The sequence below is a fragment of the Miniopterus schreibersii genome (assembly GCF_964146895.1).
Source record: "Miniopterus schreibersii genome assembly, chromosome: 12".
Classification (NCBI taxonomy): domain Eukaryota; kingdom Metazoa; phylum Chordata; class Mammalia; order Chiroptera; family Miniopteridae; genus Miniopterus; species Miniopterus schreibersii.
In genome coordinates this window covers 61,462,712-61,484,280 of record NC_138112.1, presented here as the reverse complement: position 1 = coordinate 61,484,280, position 21,569 = coordinate 61,462,712, and the positions used below count along the sequence as shown (strand labels likewise).

The 21,569-nt window shown below is 39.6% G+C and overlaps 1 protein-coding gene across 1 annotated transcript in view; it reads right to left on the bottom strand.

Moving 5' to 3' along the window:
• The window catches only part of HSD17B12 (hydroxysteroid 17-beta dehydrogenase 12), a 112,813-nt gene that overhangs the window by 35,474 nt on the left and 55,770 nt on the right, over positions 1–21,569 (bottom strand). The window contains exons 4-5 of the mRNA XM_081154700.1: positions 12,731–12,838; positions 236–300 (exon numbers count right to left, since the gene is read on the bottom strand). Of these exons, the coding sequence (XP_081010826.1) occupies positions 236–300; positions 12,731–12,838 (173 nt within the window). The remainder of the gene's footprint in view (positions 1–235; positions 301–12,730; positions 12,839–21,569) is intronic.

The window sequence follows — 21,569 nt, the reverse complement described above, 5'->3', positions numbered from 1 at the left end:
CTTTCTCATTCAATCCTTCAAACATCCCTATGAAGTTTACTTTATGGGTGAGGGAATGGACACCAAATATGGCTGAGATCACCCTCAGAGTAACTCAGGTGGCACGTAGAAGAGCCAGGGGTTGAACTTCAGGCAGCTGGACTCTGGTGCTCACAGTCTGACCATTATACCACATTGCCTCCCCAATACCTGTGTGCATTCGTTTTGTTACCAAAATATACGAAGAAAGACTTACATTGTCCAAGTCAGGAATTTCCAAAAAGTATTCAGGATACTCATATGACATTCCCACGTTATTCACTGAAATAAGACAAGATTGTTAGCCTGCTAACATATATATTTTACAGATTTTTTAAAAATACTGGGATTAAAGATTTCAATACTAAAATGATACAATGACATAAAATACTATTTATGGCTGGACTGACCTTTCCCATGCCTTTTTATCCAAAAATCTATCCATGTGTGTACAGTTCAAATGTCTCCGCTGTCATTAAGCCTTTTTGTACCTACCACCCAACTCCTGACAAAAGAACTTATATTTGCCTTCCAATTTCCACAGCCCCTTGGACTATGTCTATTCTGCTTCTGTAATAGTTATTTGTAGATATTGCTTAACCCCTCTCCAGATCTTAAATTTTCACAGTACAGTAGAAAGAGCAGAGCGCACTGGAGCACAGGAGACTGGACACTTGAGTTCTACTTATAACTATTTCAGAAAATGTGTGATGGGATAAGTCACATACAACATGCATCTGTTTCTTCAACTCTAAAATGAGAACTCATTTAATCATCCAACAAAACCAGAAAGAAAAGTCAGTTTCTGGCATCATGGAGTATACACTTGAGTAGGAAGAGAAAGGCACTCAACAAAAGAATTAAAACAAAGATTTCATTACAAAGTGCAGAGTGCCATGGGAGCCTGTGCTTGGAGAGTGTGAGCTCATCTGGGATGTGAGCGAACGCTTCTCTGTGGAGGCCAAGAGTGGGTCAGACTAAATGTCTCCAGCAAACCATCCTTGCCTACTAGCCCATAAGACTTGAAAGTCCAAGTCATGTCTTAGTCTCCTGTATTCCTACTTCCCAATCACCTAACCCAAGCTTGGGGCTACAAGACAATCGAGAAGCTATGAGTAAACATATATAATTAGGTACATGATTAATACTCAGATATTCTATGTCTTCCTTAGCCCTGGAAAGATAAAGACAAACCCAGAATAAGGCATACTTGCAGGAATCATATAAATAAAATATCTTAGAATTTATTTTAACCAAATAAATAGGAAAATGGACTACTATCTATCTACCTATCTGTATTTAATCATCACAACAACTACATCAACTCCCTTATACATATTAGGAAACTGACGTTCACAGCAGTTAAATAACTCACCCAAGGTCACAGAGAAGGAATTCAAACTCAGGAAATTTGACTTCAGAGGCTAGGCCCTTATCCACTACATTAAAGCCACCATATGCCTTCATCCAGCATTCAGTTCAGGAAAATGTATCAGTAATAATTGGATAATAAACAGAAATCTGATAGCAATGTTTAATAAAACTGTGAAGTATTAAAAAGAAAAGTTTCAGTAGCAAAAAAGATAATGAAATTATGATCAGTCTGCTAAAGCTCATAAGGAATTATGCCAGATAAACCTGATAGTAGTAATAGTAACTTTTTCAATAGACTAACAAAATTAGTAGCTCAAAAGAACTCAATAGGGTTCTATATTTAGCAGTAAGCCAGTGACTTGAGGCTGCAAGTCTCAAGATTTTACTTGCACAATTTGGTCAGCGTAGCCTGAACAAGATCACTGAAACCTGTCTGAAATCTGGAAGCGAAGGGTAATGGCAAAGCAAGCTGTTTAATTGGAACGCATGCCCATCTGAATAGGGTTAGTATCTAAACATAATTCCTAACAGCAGGTTCAAATCCATTTTTATTTTAGTCAATAGGTTCTCCACCTACCAGGGTTCTGGGAATCAATTCTATAAAAGAGCTGTTAAAATTAAGCCAAAACTAGTTGAAAGTAAGCCCTTATATTCCCTTGACTTTGCCTTAACCATCTTCAGAATTAGAAAGGATGAGTAACTTATTTACAGGGTGACTGAGAACAGCAACACCCAAAATAACTGTTAAAATGCTCCACATGAAACAGTCTTTACAAAGTCAGTTTAAGATAACAGAATCCTTAAAAAAAGGATTTGCCAAGTTGTAACTTTCATCAGTTTTTTAAAAAACTTCCATCTCATACAGCAAACTCCATCTCCCTCCACTTTCCCATATGGAGAAAACTTTCTATCCTCAGATTCCTGTCTAGCCCATGGAAAAATTAATGCTCTATTTCAAAATACTGAAGAAAATTGACTGGTGTAATTATAAATCTTTTAAGACGCAGATTTGTTGTGTTTTTTTTTTAAAGTCTGGGAACTTTGCAAGCAGCATAGTTGACTTTGCCATCTTTGTAACATGTCCTACAAGTACAAAGACCAGCTGAGGAAGCCCACCAGTAACTGAGTAACTAAGGCTGCGTTAATGATGGGAAGTCTTCAGATCTGTCTCTGTTAAACTGAGCAAAGGAAATCTATCAAGCTCTCTATTCACACAATGAAAACGTGAACACCCACCTAACACAGCTCTAAAAGAAAACCCAGGCAACATGGAGAACTTCTGCTCAAATAAATAAATAGTATCATGTATAAGGTCTACACTGTTACAACCAAAAATCCACACAGAAAAAAAATGTTAAAGCTGGGACAGATATTTCAGAACATTTGAGTCCAATTTTATGAGGGGAAGTGCCTGCCAATGTCACACTGGTAAAATGTTCTATCGCAGTGATTTTCAACCAGTGAGCCACAAGAATTTTTAAAACATGCAATACCTATTTTAGTCAGGGACAGTGACCTCTTTTCCCTTAGATTGTCAAAAAATAAAAATAAAAAATAATTGTAACAGCCAACACAAGAGCTGTCTGGTGTGGATGAATTAAAATTATACCTATTTTTTTGTCAGATGGGCAAAACATATATTTTTGGTGTGCCACAGAATTTTAGTGATTGGTTTATGTGCCAGGAGATGAAAACGGTTGAAAATCGCTGTCCTAAAGTGGGGATTAGGGCCCTTAAATCCCTTCCTGCCTTATTGGCTGAACTCTTTGCTGGTGGGATATACGCCACCCACAATCTCTCCACAATAAGTAACCATTTCAGAGTGTTATTATTTAAGAGTATAGGGTAAAAACAACTGTTGCTCTCAACTACTTATTTCCATAAACTGCACAATAGTGCGAATCTCTTGGAAAAGGCAAAGCCATTGCAATTTTATTTTGTGACATTAGGTGGCAGCAATAACCAAATGGCAGGAGAAGAGCTTTCAGGGAACTGGAAAAGGAAGGAAACCGGCTTAGGGTAGGAGTCAAGGACAGAAATATTTCCATGAAGATTTAATCTCATTAAGAATGGGCGCATGCAATGCCATCTTTATATATCACAGGATTCATTATAGGATTCATTATAGGATTCACCAAACCAAACAATGTCACAAGTTACTCCTACATTACTCAGATAGTTGAAAACCCCTTCTAAATGGAAGCATTTAAAATTGGCATTCAATAGCTGTTCGTTAGGGAGGTTTTTTTGAATCCTGCAAGGGAAGCACCAGAGACAGATTTAGCATTTTTCATTCAATGACCCACAAAACCCTTTTACTAGTGTAACAGACTGTCTTTCAGAAAACAAAGGATGTAGTCTCGGAATCCCAACCACCACTGCCATAATCATCAGAGGACCCTGAGCAGATACAAAGCCTACCCACCCCATCAGTCTCCACTGGAGTTCGGAGACTGAGCAGGGCTCAGGAGAAGGGAGGGGACAGAGAGGGAGCAGAGTGCAGGCCGGCCACCAGCCAGGCAAGGCGAGTGGGAAGCGCGGGCGCAGGCCGAGAGCAATCCCACGTGCTGGCTCCCGCAGAGCACTCCCCAGGGCCCCCTCCAAAACTCTCGAAAACACTAGGATATGAGTATTATATTTTAAAGACTCGGAAAATCCGCCGAGTAATTCTGAATGTTAGATAAATACTCTAAATGATATCATGCCACAGTTTAAAAATCATTTCCCCATCTCATACTGAAAAAGAAAAAAAAACCCATACACAAGATTTCTGTTCCTTCTGAATCCATTTGCTGCCGCTTCTGACCTACTGGATTTTTAGAATCCTTTATCAAAACCAGCTGCTGTAGAGACAATGGCGTCATGAGAAAATTAGATTTTTGATAACTGGGTTGCGTATGAGGGAGAAGCAAATAACAATATAAACTAGAAAGTAAAAATCCATTTGAACAAACACAATAACAGATATGAGCATCCACATGCACATCACTTTCAAGCTGCGCGTTTTCCAGATTCATCGGAGACATGAGAAATTAAGGTGATTTAAAAACACACTGCCTAATGGCTAGGCTTCCCAATATATATCAATACAAAGTGCTCTCTATTTCTTCCTCATCATATCAAAGTGGAAAGCGTTACGTCTACATTTCAGTCACATTAGCAGTTATATATACTAATCAGTCTAGCACTCAAATTAAAGACTAGAGAAATGAAAAACTTATTAGAGTTCATTAATGAAAATGGATTAGGAAAAAAATGCTGCCACTTTTGCTATATTTCAAAATAAACCACATTTTTAAAATGTAGGCATCAGTAATAGTGTATGTACCCAAAGTGGGGTGAAACCTCTGTCTTAAGCTTTTGAACTAAAAGGGTATGGGTCTCAGAGTCCAATATACTCAGGTTTTAGTCCTGGCTCTACTGTTACCAGCTCTTAAGAAAAGGTGAGTGATTTTACCCCAGTAAACTGTTTCCTCTCTCTCTCTCTCTCTCAAAATTAAAGAATTAAACGATAATATGCAAAAATCTTTAACTCAACCCTGAAACATATTACTTGTTAATAAAAACAGGAAGAGCCCGGCTGGTGTGGCTCAGTGGCTGACCATTGACCTATGAACCAGGAGGTCATGCTTCGATTCCTGGTCAGGGCCCATGCCCGGGTTGCGGGCTTGATCCCCAGCAGGAGACATGTGGGAAGAAGCCGATCAATGACTCTCTTATCATTGATGATTCTATCTCTCCCTCTCCCCTCCTCTCTCTGAAATCAATAAAAACATATTTTGTTAAAAAAGAGGAAGAGTTGTTATTTTGTGTGGCCATTCAGTCGACAAGTGCTACTGAACTCATATTTCATACCCAACACGATTCTAGGTGCTGAGGATGCAGCAGGACAGCCAAGGTTGCTGCTTTGACCATTTATGACCTGCATCCAAGTGGGGAGGCCCTTCCGAAAGAGCGCTCTGGGCAACCATTCATCAGAATAACTGTTTACACTGATTAGATTTATCCTAATTGCTTCTCTACTGCCTTTATTTCACTCAAGGAGAGCTAGCCTTCCAGTCTAGAGTGTGGAAAGCGATGTAAAGAAAATTCCTTTTTTGCCTTATTTAACATATTGCGGTAGTTAGCACATGTTCATACTCTGACAGATGATATTTAGAACACCATGTAAAACATTTTGCAAACTTCACAGTTTTCATACACTTGTGAGTAGCAATTTCTAAATAAAAAAGAGTTTATAAGACTTTAAATTTGCAGTGCCTTTAATCAGAAATTGAAAAATTAAGATTGAGTCAGAAGCAACACGACAGAATGTTTCATCTCCACTGTTTAATTATAAGTTGCTATGTGATCCTCATTACAAAACTGGGTAAGATTTGCCATCCATAAACTGAGAAGAGGGCACGAGGAAAAAAGGAGACATGAGGTTGGTAGTTAAAAGAGAAACACCTATCAATTTCATGAATTACAGTTCTATTTACATTTCTGAAATCACAGCTAATTACCCAGTTTTAAGTTCAAGGTTCTGCTCTAAAATACCATTAGTGGGTTTCTAGTAAGAGGAAATCCATTTGAATTCTAAGTCTTATGCTCCCTTTAGAAATCCAATCTCATTCAATTCATCTAATAGAACCATACTTAGTCTGATAATGTTCCTGATGACTCTCCTAGTATTAAAAAAATAAAATAAAAAATTCCATGTCCCTCTTCTGCTTGCCATGACTGGCTACACCAGGCTGCTACCTCACTCAACACAAAGAAGGGCATTCACGCCAGAGATCCAGCCGTCTCCTTGAGCCTCCCACTTGGATTTCTCAGTGCCCTCTCAAGTTTAACATACCCCAAAGTGGAATCATCATTTTTCTCCAAAGAAATGACTCCTGATCCAAGGTTTCCTGTTGTCGAGAAATAGCACCCAGTTGCTCAAGTCAGAACCTGGAAGTTGCTAATTACTAATTGTATAATCCTGGATAACGCATTTAAATTCTGTAAGTCTATTTCTTTTCCGTAAAAATGGGCATGGAAATATTAATGCCTACCTCACAGGACAGTTGAGGATTAAATGAAATTCATTAGCATGGTATCTGGCATATTTTTTAAAATGCTTAATGAATGTTGGTAACAGCAATTAAAAACAAATAACTATTATTGTTATTCTTCACTTCTGTCAGACAAGAACTCTGATGAAGACCTTCACCAGATACTGGTTCTATTTCTATTTCCTAAACATCAGCCTGGTCAATCCACTCCCACTACCATCATCCTAATACAAAACCATCATCATATTATGTTTCATTGCTGAAACGGACTTATTGGTCTCCTTTTCTCAATTCTTGTCCTCAACTTGGGAGTCAGAATGATCTCTCTAAAATTCTATTATGATGTCAATTTATTGCTTAAAACTCTAGAATGTCTACACTGTCCTTCCAATAAAGTTCAAAAGTTAATAAACTTGGTTTTCTAAAATAAACCTTTTGTGATCTGGCCCTGCTTCCTCTCTAGACTCCAGCTGCTTTCTCTTTGCGATCCGTGCTCTAGATTTACAGATCGTTCATCAGTTCCTCCACCCTGCCAAGCACATTTGCCTCAGAGCTCTGTACAATCTGTTTTTCTACCTGGAAACCCTTCCCACAGCTCTTCTTCCAGGGTTAATCAGCCTTCAGGCCTCAACTTAAATATTACGTTCTCAGGGAGAACATCTCTAACACTCTCAGCTTTCTCAGTAAGATACTCTTTCATGGCATGCAACACATTCCCAATTACTTGTTCAAGGGCTGTCTTCCATGAGAGCAGAAACAATATCAGTTTTATTTACTGTTATTATCGCTGCAATTTTACTCGTTGAAACTCTGGTTTCTCTACAGATCATATAAATCTTTTGCCTTTTACTTGTTGAATGAATCAGTATACAATTGATTGAATCAATCGACAAATAGGAAAGGAGAGGTGCTATATAATAATCTGTCTAGTCTTTGTCCCAGATTTGCAGGGTGGAGGCTCTAAACCTCTGGAACATCCAGGGTAACAGGAGTGTCTGTTACTCATGGTGGGCCTGTGGATCACACCTGAGTTTATACTACGAGGTGCTTCAGAATGGTGGTTGGTCACCAGAAAGAACAACAGTGTAACCAGAGGTTTGGGGCTCTGAGCAAGCCCAACCTCTGGAAAGGGGAGGGGGGGGCTGCAAATTGAGTTCAATCACTCGAGAAATGATTCATGCCTATAATGAACCCCAATAAAAACTCTGGACACTGAAGTTCAGTGGAGCCGTTTGGTTAGTGAGCACATCAATGTGTGCGGAGTGTGATGAGTCCTGACTCCACAAGGAGAGGCCCAGAAGCTCTGTGTTCTGAACCCTCAGACCTGCCCCATGTGATTCTTCATTGGCCTGGTCCTGATTTGTATCCTTCGTACTAAAACTGTTTTCCTAAGTTCTGTAAAATGTTCCAGCAAATATCAAACCTGAATTTGTAGTCAGTTGGTCAGAAGTGCAGGTCCCTAGGGAGCCCCAAACTTTGCAGCTAGTACCTGAAGTAAGGGCTGTCTTATTGGTAACTGTGCCCTTGAACTTACGGAGTCTACACTAACTCTGGGTGGTTAGGGACAGAATTTGATTGCAGTACAAAGGGGAAGTTTTAGAAGTGTCCTAAACCCCTAGAAAGCACAAAAATCATATCCTGGTATAAGAAAGCTACTCCACTATCTCAGGAAACTAGCATCCTATCGTGCTCCCGTAATCCTAGGCTGAGAACCTCAGCCCTTTCTCTGGCCTGAGTCATTTTATACCTGGGCCACAGGGAAGAAAAAAGTGGGCGGGGTTCAGCAAGGGATTACTTCCAAAAATACGAAGTTTACCTTTGGTGCTCTCAACTAATTTTCTCTTTGCCTGCCCTCCTATTCTTCCTCCCCTCAGCACCTTGCTGATCACTTTCCTGCCCCCATGGTCTCCTCTTTGAGCCTCTCCTTCTCTATTTCAAAATTTCTCCAGGTCTTCCACTAACTAAGATGGTCATTTCCTCAGGGTGACTGATCCAATCCAGTGAGTGGATAATAAACTGAACGTACTAATCCCAATAAGATCTAAATGAAGATGTCATTGGTCCTTTCAGAGCTGCTTACATTTCAAAAGAAGACAATTTAAAACTAATTTCTAATTAGTAGAGTTCCTGAGAATGGTGAGAAGATGATCGGTAGCTTTTAACTTCTAAACCCTCTGTCTGAAGCAGCAGCAGTGCTCTTCCACCTGCAACTTCCTTCACCAGTGAGGCTGGGGAGCTGCACAACCTCCTTCCTGGGTGCCCGAGTCCCCTTCCTTCCAGGGAACCTAGAAAAGTTTCCCTCAACCCAGCTCCTGTAGCCCTGTGGCTCCCTCTCCTAGGCCTACAGCTATTTCTTCTCCCTTAGATACTCAGAACTGAACTATAAGGAAGCCATCCCAATTAATTACCTAGGAGTTTGCCATCGGAAGCCAACTGCTTCTTTCCCCCAAGTAGCTAATAATACCCTTGGGTCCTTTGTTAAGAAGCTTTGGAAACTTAAGTATAAACAGATATATAATCCTTTCTTTTCTTTTGTTAATAGCCCCCTTGCCCCACACTTCCTCCTATAAAAACCTTCCATTTGGTACACCTCAGAGCGCCCTTCTAGCTGCTAGATGGGATGCTGTGTAATTCATGAATCCCTTAGTAGAGACAATTAAGAGCTTCACATTAACTCAGTTGAATTTTTTTTTTTATATAACAGTAATACATAGGCCTGAATGCACTCAGCCAGCACAGCATCACAAGTCCCCCTGTCTGCACCAACTGACTCTCTTGCTTCTACAACTTATATAAACCGTGACAACATGGGATGCAGAAGACCTTGACGGCATTTGGCGTGGAAATTCTCGGTCAAGCATAGGATGCATTAAACGTCTGAATAAAAGCTATGGTTGATTTTTTATTAAATGAACCACAAACTAAGTCACTACATTTTTCCAGGAAGACCCTTCTATTTTTAATTTGAAAATAAAGAATGTCACTTTTTAAAAAGTTAAAAACTCATAGCAGTGTAATCTGAAAAAAGTATTATCTGTGGCATACTTGAAATCCAAGGCTACTCCTTTGGCCTTGGTAAATTACGCCTCCCGCGATGCATTGTGCAAAGTCCTCCAAACCCATTTGGAGCCCACATGAGAGTCTCTTGAGGAATCAAGTAAGCATTAGAGCAGTCCCATTTTGTTAACCAATTGTTTGCTTACTCAAAGCAATACTGATGTCACTTTCTCTGAATAGTTGGAGTTTTTTAAGCTTCCTCAACTCTGTGCTTCTTGGCATTTGCCTGAGAGAAGACAGCAGATGCTTACTTATTTTACATAACAGCGTTAGGAATCCAACTTCTCAACCTTACGCATTTATAGAGTCTTATCAAGTTACCGTGACCTTTCAGTATAAATTCACACAATTCGTGGCTGTTTTCTTTCCACTTATCTTATTGAAAACTGAATGTTTCTCTCATGACAAAGGGCTTTAGCATTTTCCTTGGTAGTTCAGGAAATATTAATTTTCTTTATTAAGCACTGACTATACTTCGGTGGTTAATGCTATTCAAATAAATGGGGTGTACCTTGGTAATTTATTTTTCTTTTTATCATTACTGGTTCTGTTAATACTTGGTAGGAAAAAAAATTCCTTCCTGTAACTTAATATGGATTGCTAGATCTTACCAGAAATCAATCCATATGTTTATTACTTTAGGGAATAGTATAAAGGGGAGACTGACATTAAGCAGAAGAGGTAGGAAAATAAGATTATTTTCCCCTCACTAGAAAGGGGTGGGGGCATGTGTGATCTGGATGGGGATGAGAGAGGGGAGAAGGGAGGTGAAGGGGCTACAGACCCAGGTAATCATAAGAAAAAGAAAGCATAAACATCATATCCCCCAAGTTCTATACCCACGCTATCAGCTCGAGGTGAAATATGACCTAGCAATAAGACAAAATTAGCTCACAAACGAGTTTTAATAATTCCCTCAAAAATCTTGAGAAACTAAAATTATAATGCAGTATAAGTATAAGATATCTGCTAACAACTGTCAATAATAATTACTCAAAGCTTATGATTAAGGAGACAGGTGTGGTAGAATAAGATAATGTATGCGAAAGCGCTGCTATAAACTTCAAAGGATTATGTAAATATTACCTATAATTATTTTTATTATTAATCTGTAACCAAGGAGAAGTCAAAACTAAAGTTGTGTGTATGTCTTAATAAGTATTCAGTCAGAATGGTTTAATTACAGTATAACTTTAAAGTGTTATCTTTCCTATTAGAACATTATCCTACATAAAATCATGTGCTTTCTTGTTCATTGTTGTATCTCTAGTTCACTGATGAGCGAATGAGTGAAAGAATGAATGAATGAATGAATGAATGAATGAATGAATGAATGAAAAGAGGTATAAACTGCTGCCTCCCAGGTTGCAAATTACTAAGGAGCTGGACTATAAAAACAATGTTTCCATTAGCATCTGTGGCCTAGGAAAACATCAATCCTTATGCTTAAATATCAATGTTTATGTACTAACACAAGTCCGAGGATTCTAGAATTAGGAGAAAACATGCTTGAGAACCATGTGCCCTGTGCTCCCATCCTTAACAGGTCTGTCTCTTGTGCCTAAACTCAGATGGTAGATTTTCTATAAGCCAAGTCAGGAAAGAAAAGATGAAGAATGCCTTTTATAACCCTGCAGTCCTACAGCATCCAGATGCCCAACATTCTCCATCTTCAATGGTATCATCCTTAAATCTCTATAGTTCAAAGTTACCTAGTGAAAAGCACCTAAAATGTATGTAAAGCTACGAAAAATTGTGATCAAGAAAACTACTCCTGAAAGAAAGATTTCCCTCCAAGAACACAAGTCGAAGGCAAGTCTCAATCCGTGTCTCTGCCTAAGCCAGCCTTCAGTCTCCAGGGCAGGTCTACTTGGAAAGGGGTTAGGATGGACTATGGCAGTGTCTATCCTGACTAGTAAGTTATAGCTGCTACTGATGTGGAAGTTTTAGAAAAGTCAAGAACTTTACAGATGCTAGTGGTGCGGCAGGTATTCCAGATCTAAGCCAAGGAAGAGGAACTGTGAAAGACACCAGGCAATACGGTAAGTATTAGAAAAGAACGTGTAGATGCAGGCAAAAACTAGGCCTGGGGCTCTGTCCATATTTTGCTGCTGGCTCTCCTGTAAGTGGGGGAGTAGCGGGGGCAGGTGGGGCACAGTTGTGTGTGAAATGGAGCAGGCAGGAGCTGAAAGGGCTGGCACGGCTATGCCAGGGTTAACCCCACGTCCAAAGGCACTGTGAAGGGCTATGCGTGTTTAACTTGTTTTTAAACTGCCTTACCAAGAATTATATAAAAGACCATCCTTTTCTAGTAGGAGGCAGGGTTGTGAATGAAGAAATGTTAGGAAACATTTTTTTAAGTTTTCTCTTCATTTTTTCCTCCTTTTTATAGCCCAATAAAGAAAACAATGGCAATTACCAGGTTCACACCGATTTAGGCAGTGAGATAAAGAGGTTTAGTGAAGGGAAGTTGTTCTGAACTACATACCCTGTTTCTTCCCAGAAATGGCTCAAAAGATGTTGGGTAACTTTTCAAAGCCCTTTTTCTTTCCTTAAAATCTGGTCAATCTTTTCCATAACAAGGTACAATATTTCCGTATCTCAGAAAATCACTGGTTTTTGGTAATAAGAGCAAGGTAGCTGAGGTATAACAAAAGAGAGTAGTAGACTTAGATTTAAAAAAAAAAAAAAATAGAGAGCTGAATGCCAGTTGTACCACTCAGTCTTTATGTGATCTTAGGCCAGTCGCTAAGCTCTCTAAGCCACACCTTCAACTGAGGTGATGTCTTTCCCAAGGGACAAAAATTGGTTTGGAGCTAGGGAGCATGAGGTCTTATTCTTTGTATGTACAAAATACAGATATGCATACCTAAATAATACATTCACAAATGAGAAACACTTTTCTAAGCCTTCATTTCTCAACTATAAATCTGGGTCAGCATCCTCCACCTTAAAGGATTATTATAACTATAAATATATACAGACAAAGAGAGACTGGAAATAAAGCAAGCAGTGAAGACAACCAAAGGCATAATAGCCATTTAAATATAACTAAAACCACAACGATTCAAGTACAGATAGATTAATATCACCTAATAATCAATTTTATTAATAAGACAATTTGCAACTCGCTAGTCATTTTACCAATGGAGCACTTAACCTCCAGAAAGAAAACGTACGGTCATAGTAAAAGTCAAACAATAAATGCAGGAAGAATCTATAAATGTGGCAAAGATACAAACCTAAAACACCAATTTTAAGGCCTGTCAAGCTTGCTTCAATTTTATCATAAATGTCTTCAGATGCAAAGTCAGCCACAATGATCCTTGTTTCCACTTTGAATTTCTCTCCTGGGGCAAAAACACAAATGGAAAGAGAGGAAGAAAATTAATATATGACAATTAAGCTTTTGATGCCATTATCCTTTCAAATTCTTTTTACCCCCCAATTTGATATGAAATTTAGACCAGGATAACTTTAAGCAATCATGAGACCATCTAAGAGAGGACACAGAGTCAATACGATAGTCCCGCAATAAAAACTCCAGTGTTGTCACTGAGCTGGCTGGGTGTTCCTCAATCAGTTCTCCTTCTAAAAATCAATGACTCCTTTTTAGACCCTTAGGTACAAATACTAAAGCACTGTTCACATCATAATGTTATATACTCCTTAAATAACACCAGTTTTGTGATTTTAATTGCAAACTGATGCTTCATTATCTCAGGAAGAAGTTTTTATGTTATAAAATATTTAAAGTGTGAAAGAGTAAAACAAAAGTTCACCTTATTAAAATGAAAACAAAATTAATATGATTGCATTGAAATTTAGGAGCTTGGTTAATAGTTAATAGTCACTATGGTTGAAAATCCACACAAAACAGTAACAGAGATACAATGTGACACAAGAAAGACTTCAGGGTCCTACTTTACACAAGGCTATGAAGATCCAACAGAGCTCATGGAAATAACACATTGAGAAATGAGACCCTGGAGAAACAAGACTCATCTGAGATAACTATAATGTTTACATCGGCCTTCACCAGTGAGCCCCTTTGAAAGAAGGCACAGACTGTGAGGTCACCCAGACATGGGTACCAACTTCATTTCCACACTTACTTGCTAAATGACTTTGAGCAAGTCACATACCCTCTATGAGTCTGTCACATATCCCATTTGAGCCTGTCCCATCTCCATCCTCTGAGTTTTAGCATCCCCTTGTGAAAATGAAGGTAACACTACCCAACTATGGTGTGAGGCTCACGTGTTATCTACAGGCGTACAGGAGGCCATCCATAAATGTTAGTCTCCCTTCCCTCCTCCCACCCCCACTAACCCCACGCTCACATCGCTTAGTAGTTCAGTGGGCTAAGAATGCTTATCTTTGGAAACTGATGAAAATTCAAAAGAATTCGTTTAGAAATCCAGCTTCCAAACCTAAATGCTTCTCCATCGCACACAGTCAATGTTGGCTCATCACAGAGTGTGCAGCAATAATCCACAAAGGTTTCCACTCTCGATCTAAAAGGATCTATGTCTAAAATGAAAGAGTTGGTTCACAAGAGATGCGGTTCTTATTAGACTCAATGAAAAGTATTGACCCAGGTAGGAATCCATGAGTAAACTACAGAGGGTAATAAGTGATATGGAAAATATCTTGTCTGGTGTTACAGGTATGTTTACTATTCCCATATAAGTGACTTACTATATGTGCTCATGTAATGCAGAGCCAGTTAGACACAGAGCTGTGTCATTTCACAGCAGCTGGTCCAACATGTCTCACTAGAAATGGTTCACAGAATTGACCACAAGTAAGGAAAGAACTCTGCCTTTATTAGAGCCACAAATTCATAAGAGAAAAAAATCAAAAGGCCGAAGAATATCTTTTATTAAATGTAAAATTTTATTCAAGAATACAACGAATTTATCTCTTTATTTTGAAAAAACAACAACAAAGTATGTTGCCATACTAGCACCATACACTGGCATTTAGGAAAATTTCTCTCTAGTAATAAAAGCCACGTCACCATCCCTGAATCAAATATACTCTTTTAAATCTCACAGGATTTGGTGAATGTACTTATATTGCAGTCTGATACAGATATGCTGCTAAAAAAATTCAGAGTCCCCTTTAGAAAGAACGCTATTTAATAAGAACCCTCCAGTAAGCTCTTGCTTTGTGTTCACATTAGAATAAGCAAAATGGTGTCTGATGCAAGTTTTACAAGATAAAGTTTTGAACTTACACATGGATTATTATGAGTCACAGTCTAGCTCAGTTAACACTGCTGTTTTTCGCCTAACTTACCCTCACTGCCTCTACTGTGGGCTTTCTCTTTCCTAACGTGGGTCAGACCACACCCCTCCCCTCCTCACGAACCTTCCAGAGTCCCAGGTAGCTCACAGTCAGAGCCCAGGTCTTTGGCAGCCACCTAATGCTTCCCTGAACGCATCTCCACCTACTTCTCCCCAGCTGCCCCCCAGCTCCAGGCAGAGGCCCCTAGCAGTTCTTTAAACACAGTGTTCTCCAAATACACGCAAGGCTTTTGCTCTTACTGTTCCCTCTGCCGGGAATGCTCTTCCACATCCCTGGTCTCTGTTGGGTCCTTAAGCAAATGTTACCTTCTCAGAGAAGCCTTCCTTGACCACCCTTTAGAAAATGCAACCACCCCTCCCCTAGCAATCTTTGTCCCCCTTCCCTTTGTTTTATCCTGTCACGCCGACACCCCTCTAATACACTATGTATTTTCACAATGCATGTGTTTGTTGCCCGTTACCACTAGAAATAAGCTTTGTGAAGACAAGGACCTAGGCCTGTTTTGTCCAGTTGCTGAACAATGTCACAAAGGGTAATGTTCCACCCTCCTCTTATTCCCTTAGGTTGGCTCCTCTCCTGGTTTCAAGAGGGCCACTGCCATTTCAAGTGTCTCATGTAGATGGCCATGTTCAGAGGTAGAAAAGGAGGGGCCTTGTTATATATCTTTTTTACAGTGAGGAAAACTTCCCCAGAAGAATCCAGCAAATTCCCCTCAAATCTCCTTTCCCAGGATTATGAGATGCATGCTCTTGACCATGGATGGGCTCTGATTCCACGAACTGCCCCTACTGCCAACACCAAGTTGTGTGAGTCAGAAATAGCAGCACATATAAAAGAATAGAACAGGAGATGCCTCCCTCTGAGCACAAGCAATCAGTTGAGAATTATGAGGGGTGTTCTAAAAGGCTGAGGTGGGAGGTAGCTGGCTTCCCTGGGACCTGGGGAAATAAATCAAGGCACCTTCTCCCTTCCCACAGCCTATCAGCCCTCATCCGGCCTTGCCCACAGAAGTCAAACCAGATGAACAAGTCCTCTAATCTTAAACATCAGCGCAAGGAAATACTAGGCACCCAGAACACAAGTGAGGACCATACCCACACAATTTCCACCTTCACCACCTCCCACACCCAAGGCTCTTCATATAACCACCAGTCCACAACTCAAGAGGAGCCCATTGCTGGGGAAAAAGGACTTTCCCAAAGCCTTTGGAGAGGTACTTCTGAGTACTCTGATCCTTGCCCACCACAAAGGCCCAAGGGATGCCGGCCTCTGTCAAGTCCTTCTCACAGGGCAGGAGCTGTGACAGTTAAAATCAGTACCCCACAAGCGTGCAAGACAAAGGTATACAAGCAAGTGACCTTGGAGGTTGTGATGGGACAAGATGAGCCACTCATCTGTCCCTCTGAGGAAACTCTGGTTGCCCCAGCTGCTGGAGTATCATCAGCAGACAGTTTTCAGGTATCAGTCCCTTTGGGGTGTGCCTCGGCTTCTGAGAGTCACCTGAACCAAGATCATGCCCTTGACGGATCGAGGTGGGAGTATAAAACCATTGGATAGCTGGGATCTACCACATTCTGATTCCAAAATTACAGTCTACTTATTATACCATGTCTGTTCTTTCATAATACCCTAACTTTAATTATTCTAGCTTTAAGATAAGTTAATATTTCTGGCAATGCAAGTCTCACTATTACTCTTTTTCAAAAGTTTATTGGTTATCCTTACTTATTTAGTCTCAGTTCTCATTGGGGCCGCATGAAACATGTCACTTAAATTTACGAAGAACAACAGTGTGGTATTCCTCCAGGCTCTGTATTTATTCTGTGTCTCACAGTAAAAATCTTGTGGCTATAAATTCTTCAAGAAACTAAAGAACTAAAGAATTCCATCATTAGACTAATGCACACCATAATGCAAAGATACTCAATGCATTTGAAATTGGATGGGCTGGCATCCTGCTCCTTAAGTCATGGCCAAATACAATCATGCCCTTCCCATTTTTTTCAGGTTGAAGTGGTTCTGAGATGGTCTTGGCCCACTGTCTCTCAGCATAGTGGCTAAAACCAAAAACTAAGCTGCAGAAAACTCTGACGATTGATATGAGCTATGCAAGGCAGTGAACTCACTAGACATGAAGGCAAAAATCAACTCTGGCTTAAATAGTAGGGAATGAAGCTAGGAAATAGCTGGGCTGATGATACCATTCATTCCCTTTTCTCTACTATTCCACTGAAAACCACACAACCACAACTGTGGGATTACAGAAAGCAAATATTATTCATAACCATAGAACTATATAACAATGAATGCCCTTGCTGCCTCAAGCCACTCCATCGCCTCCAAGCATGGGTGCCCACTCCTAGTCACACTGCTGATCTGCACTCAGAGATCCTGAAGTAGTCCCAGGTCAAGTCTGGAATTGACAGAAAAGGAATGGCACCCATAAGTCTCAAGATGCTGGTAAAACACCTCTCAATATTAAAACCAAGACATTTTTAGGTTCAAACCTAAAAAAGTCAGGAACACATTCCAAATAGCCTGCTCTTTAACACACTTCTGGTCTGGCCATCATTCTTTTCAGTTTGCTCAACAAATCGATCTCTTAAATGTAAGTCTTTCTCCAAGAATAATTTTATAGGTCTTAGAAAGACTTTTAATTTCCCTCCCAGTTCCTGAGGATATTAGGTCTGAGAATGCTAGAAAAGAGGTCTAATCTACATAAACTCATGCATTATTTACAACTTTTTTATTAATGAAAACCAACAATAATATATTAATTTATTTGTCTCTCCATCTGCTCCAAATAAACAATCTGTTCCCCTAAATTTTGGATGTTATCCGTTAGGAAAGTTTGTTACATTTACCCTTCACCATCTTTTCCATATTTTAAGCTTCATCATTTAAGATTCAAACGGTGTCACCACCTCTGTGGACTGACTTTTCACGATTCCCATTTGCTCCAAGGTTAAGCTACTTACTCTCTTGGCTGCATTCCTAGAGAAAAAGCTTCCATAACCCTATTAAATACTTACCATACTATATTATTCAAAGAGCCTCTATTTCCTAACAAGCATAGATCATTCTTTCTCATCTTTGTATTCCCAGCACCTAGCACAATACCTGGCATAGAGCAGCGGTCACCCAAATGTTTGTTGATTGACTAAATGCATCTAGGCCAACACTCCTGACTTATTAGAATCATCTTCTCAACACTGCTTTTCTCTATAGAAATAACACTACATGCTGGTAAGAGATATCTATGTGAGACATAATATAACATAAGGTATCGACTATAGGCATTTTAAAGCATTAAGATAAATTGAGAAACAATTTAGTTCTTCCATCTGTCTTACATGGACACTTATCATTGTCATAAAAACAGAAATATTTTAGAATTATAAGAAATCTTAGACACCACTCAGGAGCTTAACTCAGGGACATGGAGATGATGCTGAAGATACTTTAGTCATGGACCCCTCTCCCTTTACCCAGCCCTGAAAAAGATAATTAGGGAGAGAAGAGAGACTCTTGGAGAACTAGCACTATATTCAATGCCTACTAATTTTATCTTCTTAAGTCTAAATTCATTAAAATCCATTTAAAACTGTAAAAATGTATTGCATGTTTTTAAAAACCCCTCCATTTTCATATAAAATGTTTTACAATGTTCAGAGATGTAAAAAGTACAAGTCTTTTGTACTTTCTCTAATTTTAGGAAAAAATAAACAAAAAAATTCTCTCCACTTACCTCTTTTTATTTTCTTTATTTCACCCAGGCCTTACCATCTCCCTCTACTCCCTACCCCTTGGAGTGAGACATCTCCCCCTGAGAAAGCCTCCCATATGTAGCTCTAGAGAAACAGCGATTGTGCCCTAGAAAGGAATAATTTATCTGACTCCATTTTTAAAGGCACATTTAATTATAATTATCAGAGATGCTAAACAAATAATGGTCCATTTCTTTTCTCCATTGCCCTTGAAAATATATTCATGATCATTTTAATCTCATGAAGAGACCTACTTCAGTCAAATAAAAAAATTCATCACAGCATCATCAAGATTCCATCCCAAACCAAGTATTTCTTTATTTTAAGCCAAGGTTATTATATTTTATTCATTACAACCTATTTAACTAGAACAACCTTCTGTAATAAATAAAAACCTCATACCATGTGAATTTGTTCTATTGGTAGGGCATGAATAGGACCCATGTTTTTGAAAGTCCCGAGTTGTATCCTTGGTTCACGTATTGTAAACCCTTGGACAAGACACCTTTGAAGAAATTTTCAAATAAGGACGTATATTTTCTACACCTGGGAGGTAAAATAAAGCCTGCCAATGGAAACATCTGCCTTTTATTTTTTTGAGATGAGCAAAATGCAAAGAAGATTTTTAACATTACTATAGTTAAGATTCCAAGATGATGTTGCTAACGCTATGGAAGCAGAGCATTACGGACTCTGAGGAGTGCCCACACGTCAGACTACCCTGAGCATAAGAGCAGACAGCTTCAAATAGGTCGTATTTTGGTGGAGTTACATGTAAATCCAACTGTTGCTCTAGTAAATATGAACAGAGTATGAGAAGAGAAAGCAGCTCACACTCGCAGTGGGATTTCAAACAGGAGGTGACATTTGCATTGAGCCCTTGAATCCCAGGAACGGGCCATGCAGAGAAGGGGAGGAGTAGGCAAAGGCAGAAAGTGGGGGGAAGGACCGACAGGTTGAAAGAATCCCTGTGGGTAGAGTATGCGGTACACAGGGAGAAGCGGAAAGAAAAAGTTCCGTAGAAGGAAGCTGGTGGAGGTGTGAGCCAAGATAACAACCAGGGCCAGCTACATGATTGCGGGGGCCAGTACAAAATAAAAAGGAGGGGCCCTCTAATAAAAAAATATTAAGAATTTTGAGATGGTGGCCCTGTAACAAGCTTACGTTTCATCCTGTGTGTTATGAGTACATAGCAGAGGCTATTACGCTAGGAAGTGACAAGCTCACACTTGTTTTTTAGGAAAGAAACGCTAGTGGCAGAGGAGAGGGCACGCGGCCTGTTGTAAAAAGTGATGGCAGAGGGAGAGCGCAGCAGCTACCGCGCGAGTCCTGGGGGAGAAGAGGCCCCGTGGAGCGAGGGCAGGCAGGCGGCTCGGGGGACCCCGGTTAGTCTGATGGGGTCTCCTCTCGTTAGACACACGGCTGTGGGGAGAGGGGGACACACGGTTTCAGCCACTGGCTTTAGAAATCTGGTTAATAAACCATCGGATCTCAGAGCTAAAACAGCCTTCCTAGTTTCACGTAGGAGGCAATATTCCTGTGATTATAGCTCAGCATATTTTTTATCATGTAAAATGTTTCTCTGTTATTTTTTAGGAAAGCAAGGTTTTGGGGGTTCTTTGTTTTGTTTTGTTTTGTTTTTTCCTTGAGGTAGCTTACTTGTCTTTGTTGGCTGGAAAAATGAAATGACTACCAATGAGACTCAGGCCAGAGTTGACCAATTCCCCATGCAGGATAGCCATGAACTAAAATCAGATTGGAAAGCGAAAAAGATATTTTTGTAACCCTCCATAACACTCCTCCCTTCTTCTTTCAGAGAGAAAGACAGCTAAAATTAATTAGAAGTCAAATAGCACACAGTACTTTTCTTCTAAAAGTGCTGATTGAGCTCCTTTTTAAAGCAACCTCTTTTAATTTTAACCTGTCACTTTGTTCTTAAGAGATTGTGTTCGGGTTTTGTAAAATCTTGCCCCTGAGAAAAAAAGTATTCTTTTCAAGATCTGAGTCTCTCACTTTGGTATTTAGAAAAAGGAAGCTTAACAGTTGCTTTTGTTTCTTTGAAAAAAACCACAAAACAAAACCTAGAACTTTTGAAAAAATTACCATAAAATTTAAAATACCAGCTCTTGAAGTGGTTATTTACAACAATTAACACTCTGAAGAACAATACAGTTTAATACAAAAAATACCCTTTACTTAAATTGTTAAAAGAACATAGTTTTCACATATTAAACAAAAATAAAGGCAAAAATGCTTAATTTAGAGCCTCCCTCTCCTGTTCTCTTAGAACTAAGGATAAGACCTTGACACAAACCATCCCAATCCAGGGTGTCCTAAAGGACCCAGAGGTGCCACGTGGACGGCGCAGGGATAGTTAACATTCTACCAACTTGCCCGGCCGCGCGTGGCTCAGCGGCTGAGCATCGACCTAGGATCCCGGCGATCGGGGTTCGATTCCCGGGCAGGGCACATGCCTGGGTGCGGGCTCAATCCCCAGTTGGGGGAGTGTGGGAGGCAGCCGATCAGTGACTCATCATTGATGTTTCTATCTCTCTTCTTTCCTCTCTATGAAATCAATAAAGATATATTTAAAAAAACAACATTCTACCAACTAAAGAGGATTAATAATAAGTATAGTTACCAATTACTGAGCATCAAATAGACGCCAAGAACTCTGCTACATGGCATCATGTCATTTAATCTTAAACTTGCAAATGATTATTCTCATAAATTTCAGTTTTCAACATTTGAAAGGCCATCATTTATTTGTATTTTTTACATTTTGAAATCATCTCAAGCAAAGAAACGCTGCAAATACTGTACAAGTAACTTTTTTCCCTGAACTATGTTAGATTCAGTTGCTAACAAGATGTCCATAAATACTTCAATGTAGTGGTCAATGACCCTGAGGGTCCCTGAGAGTCAAAATAAAAACAACACAAACAAAGACAGCACTGGCCAGTGTAGCTCAGTTGGTTGAGAGTCATCCCGTGAACTGAAA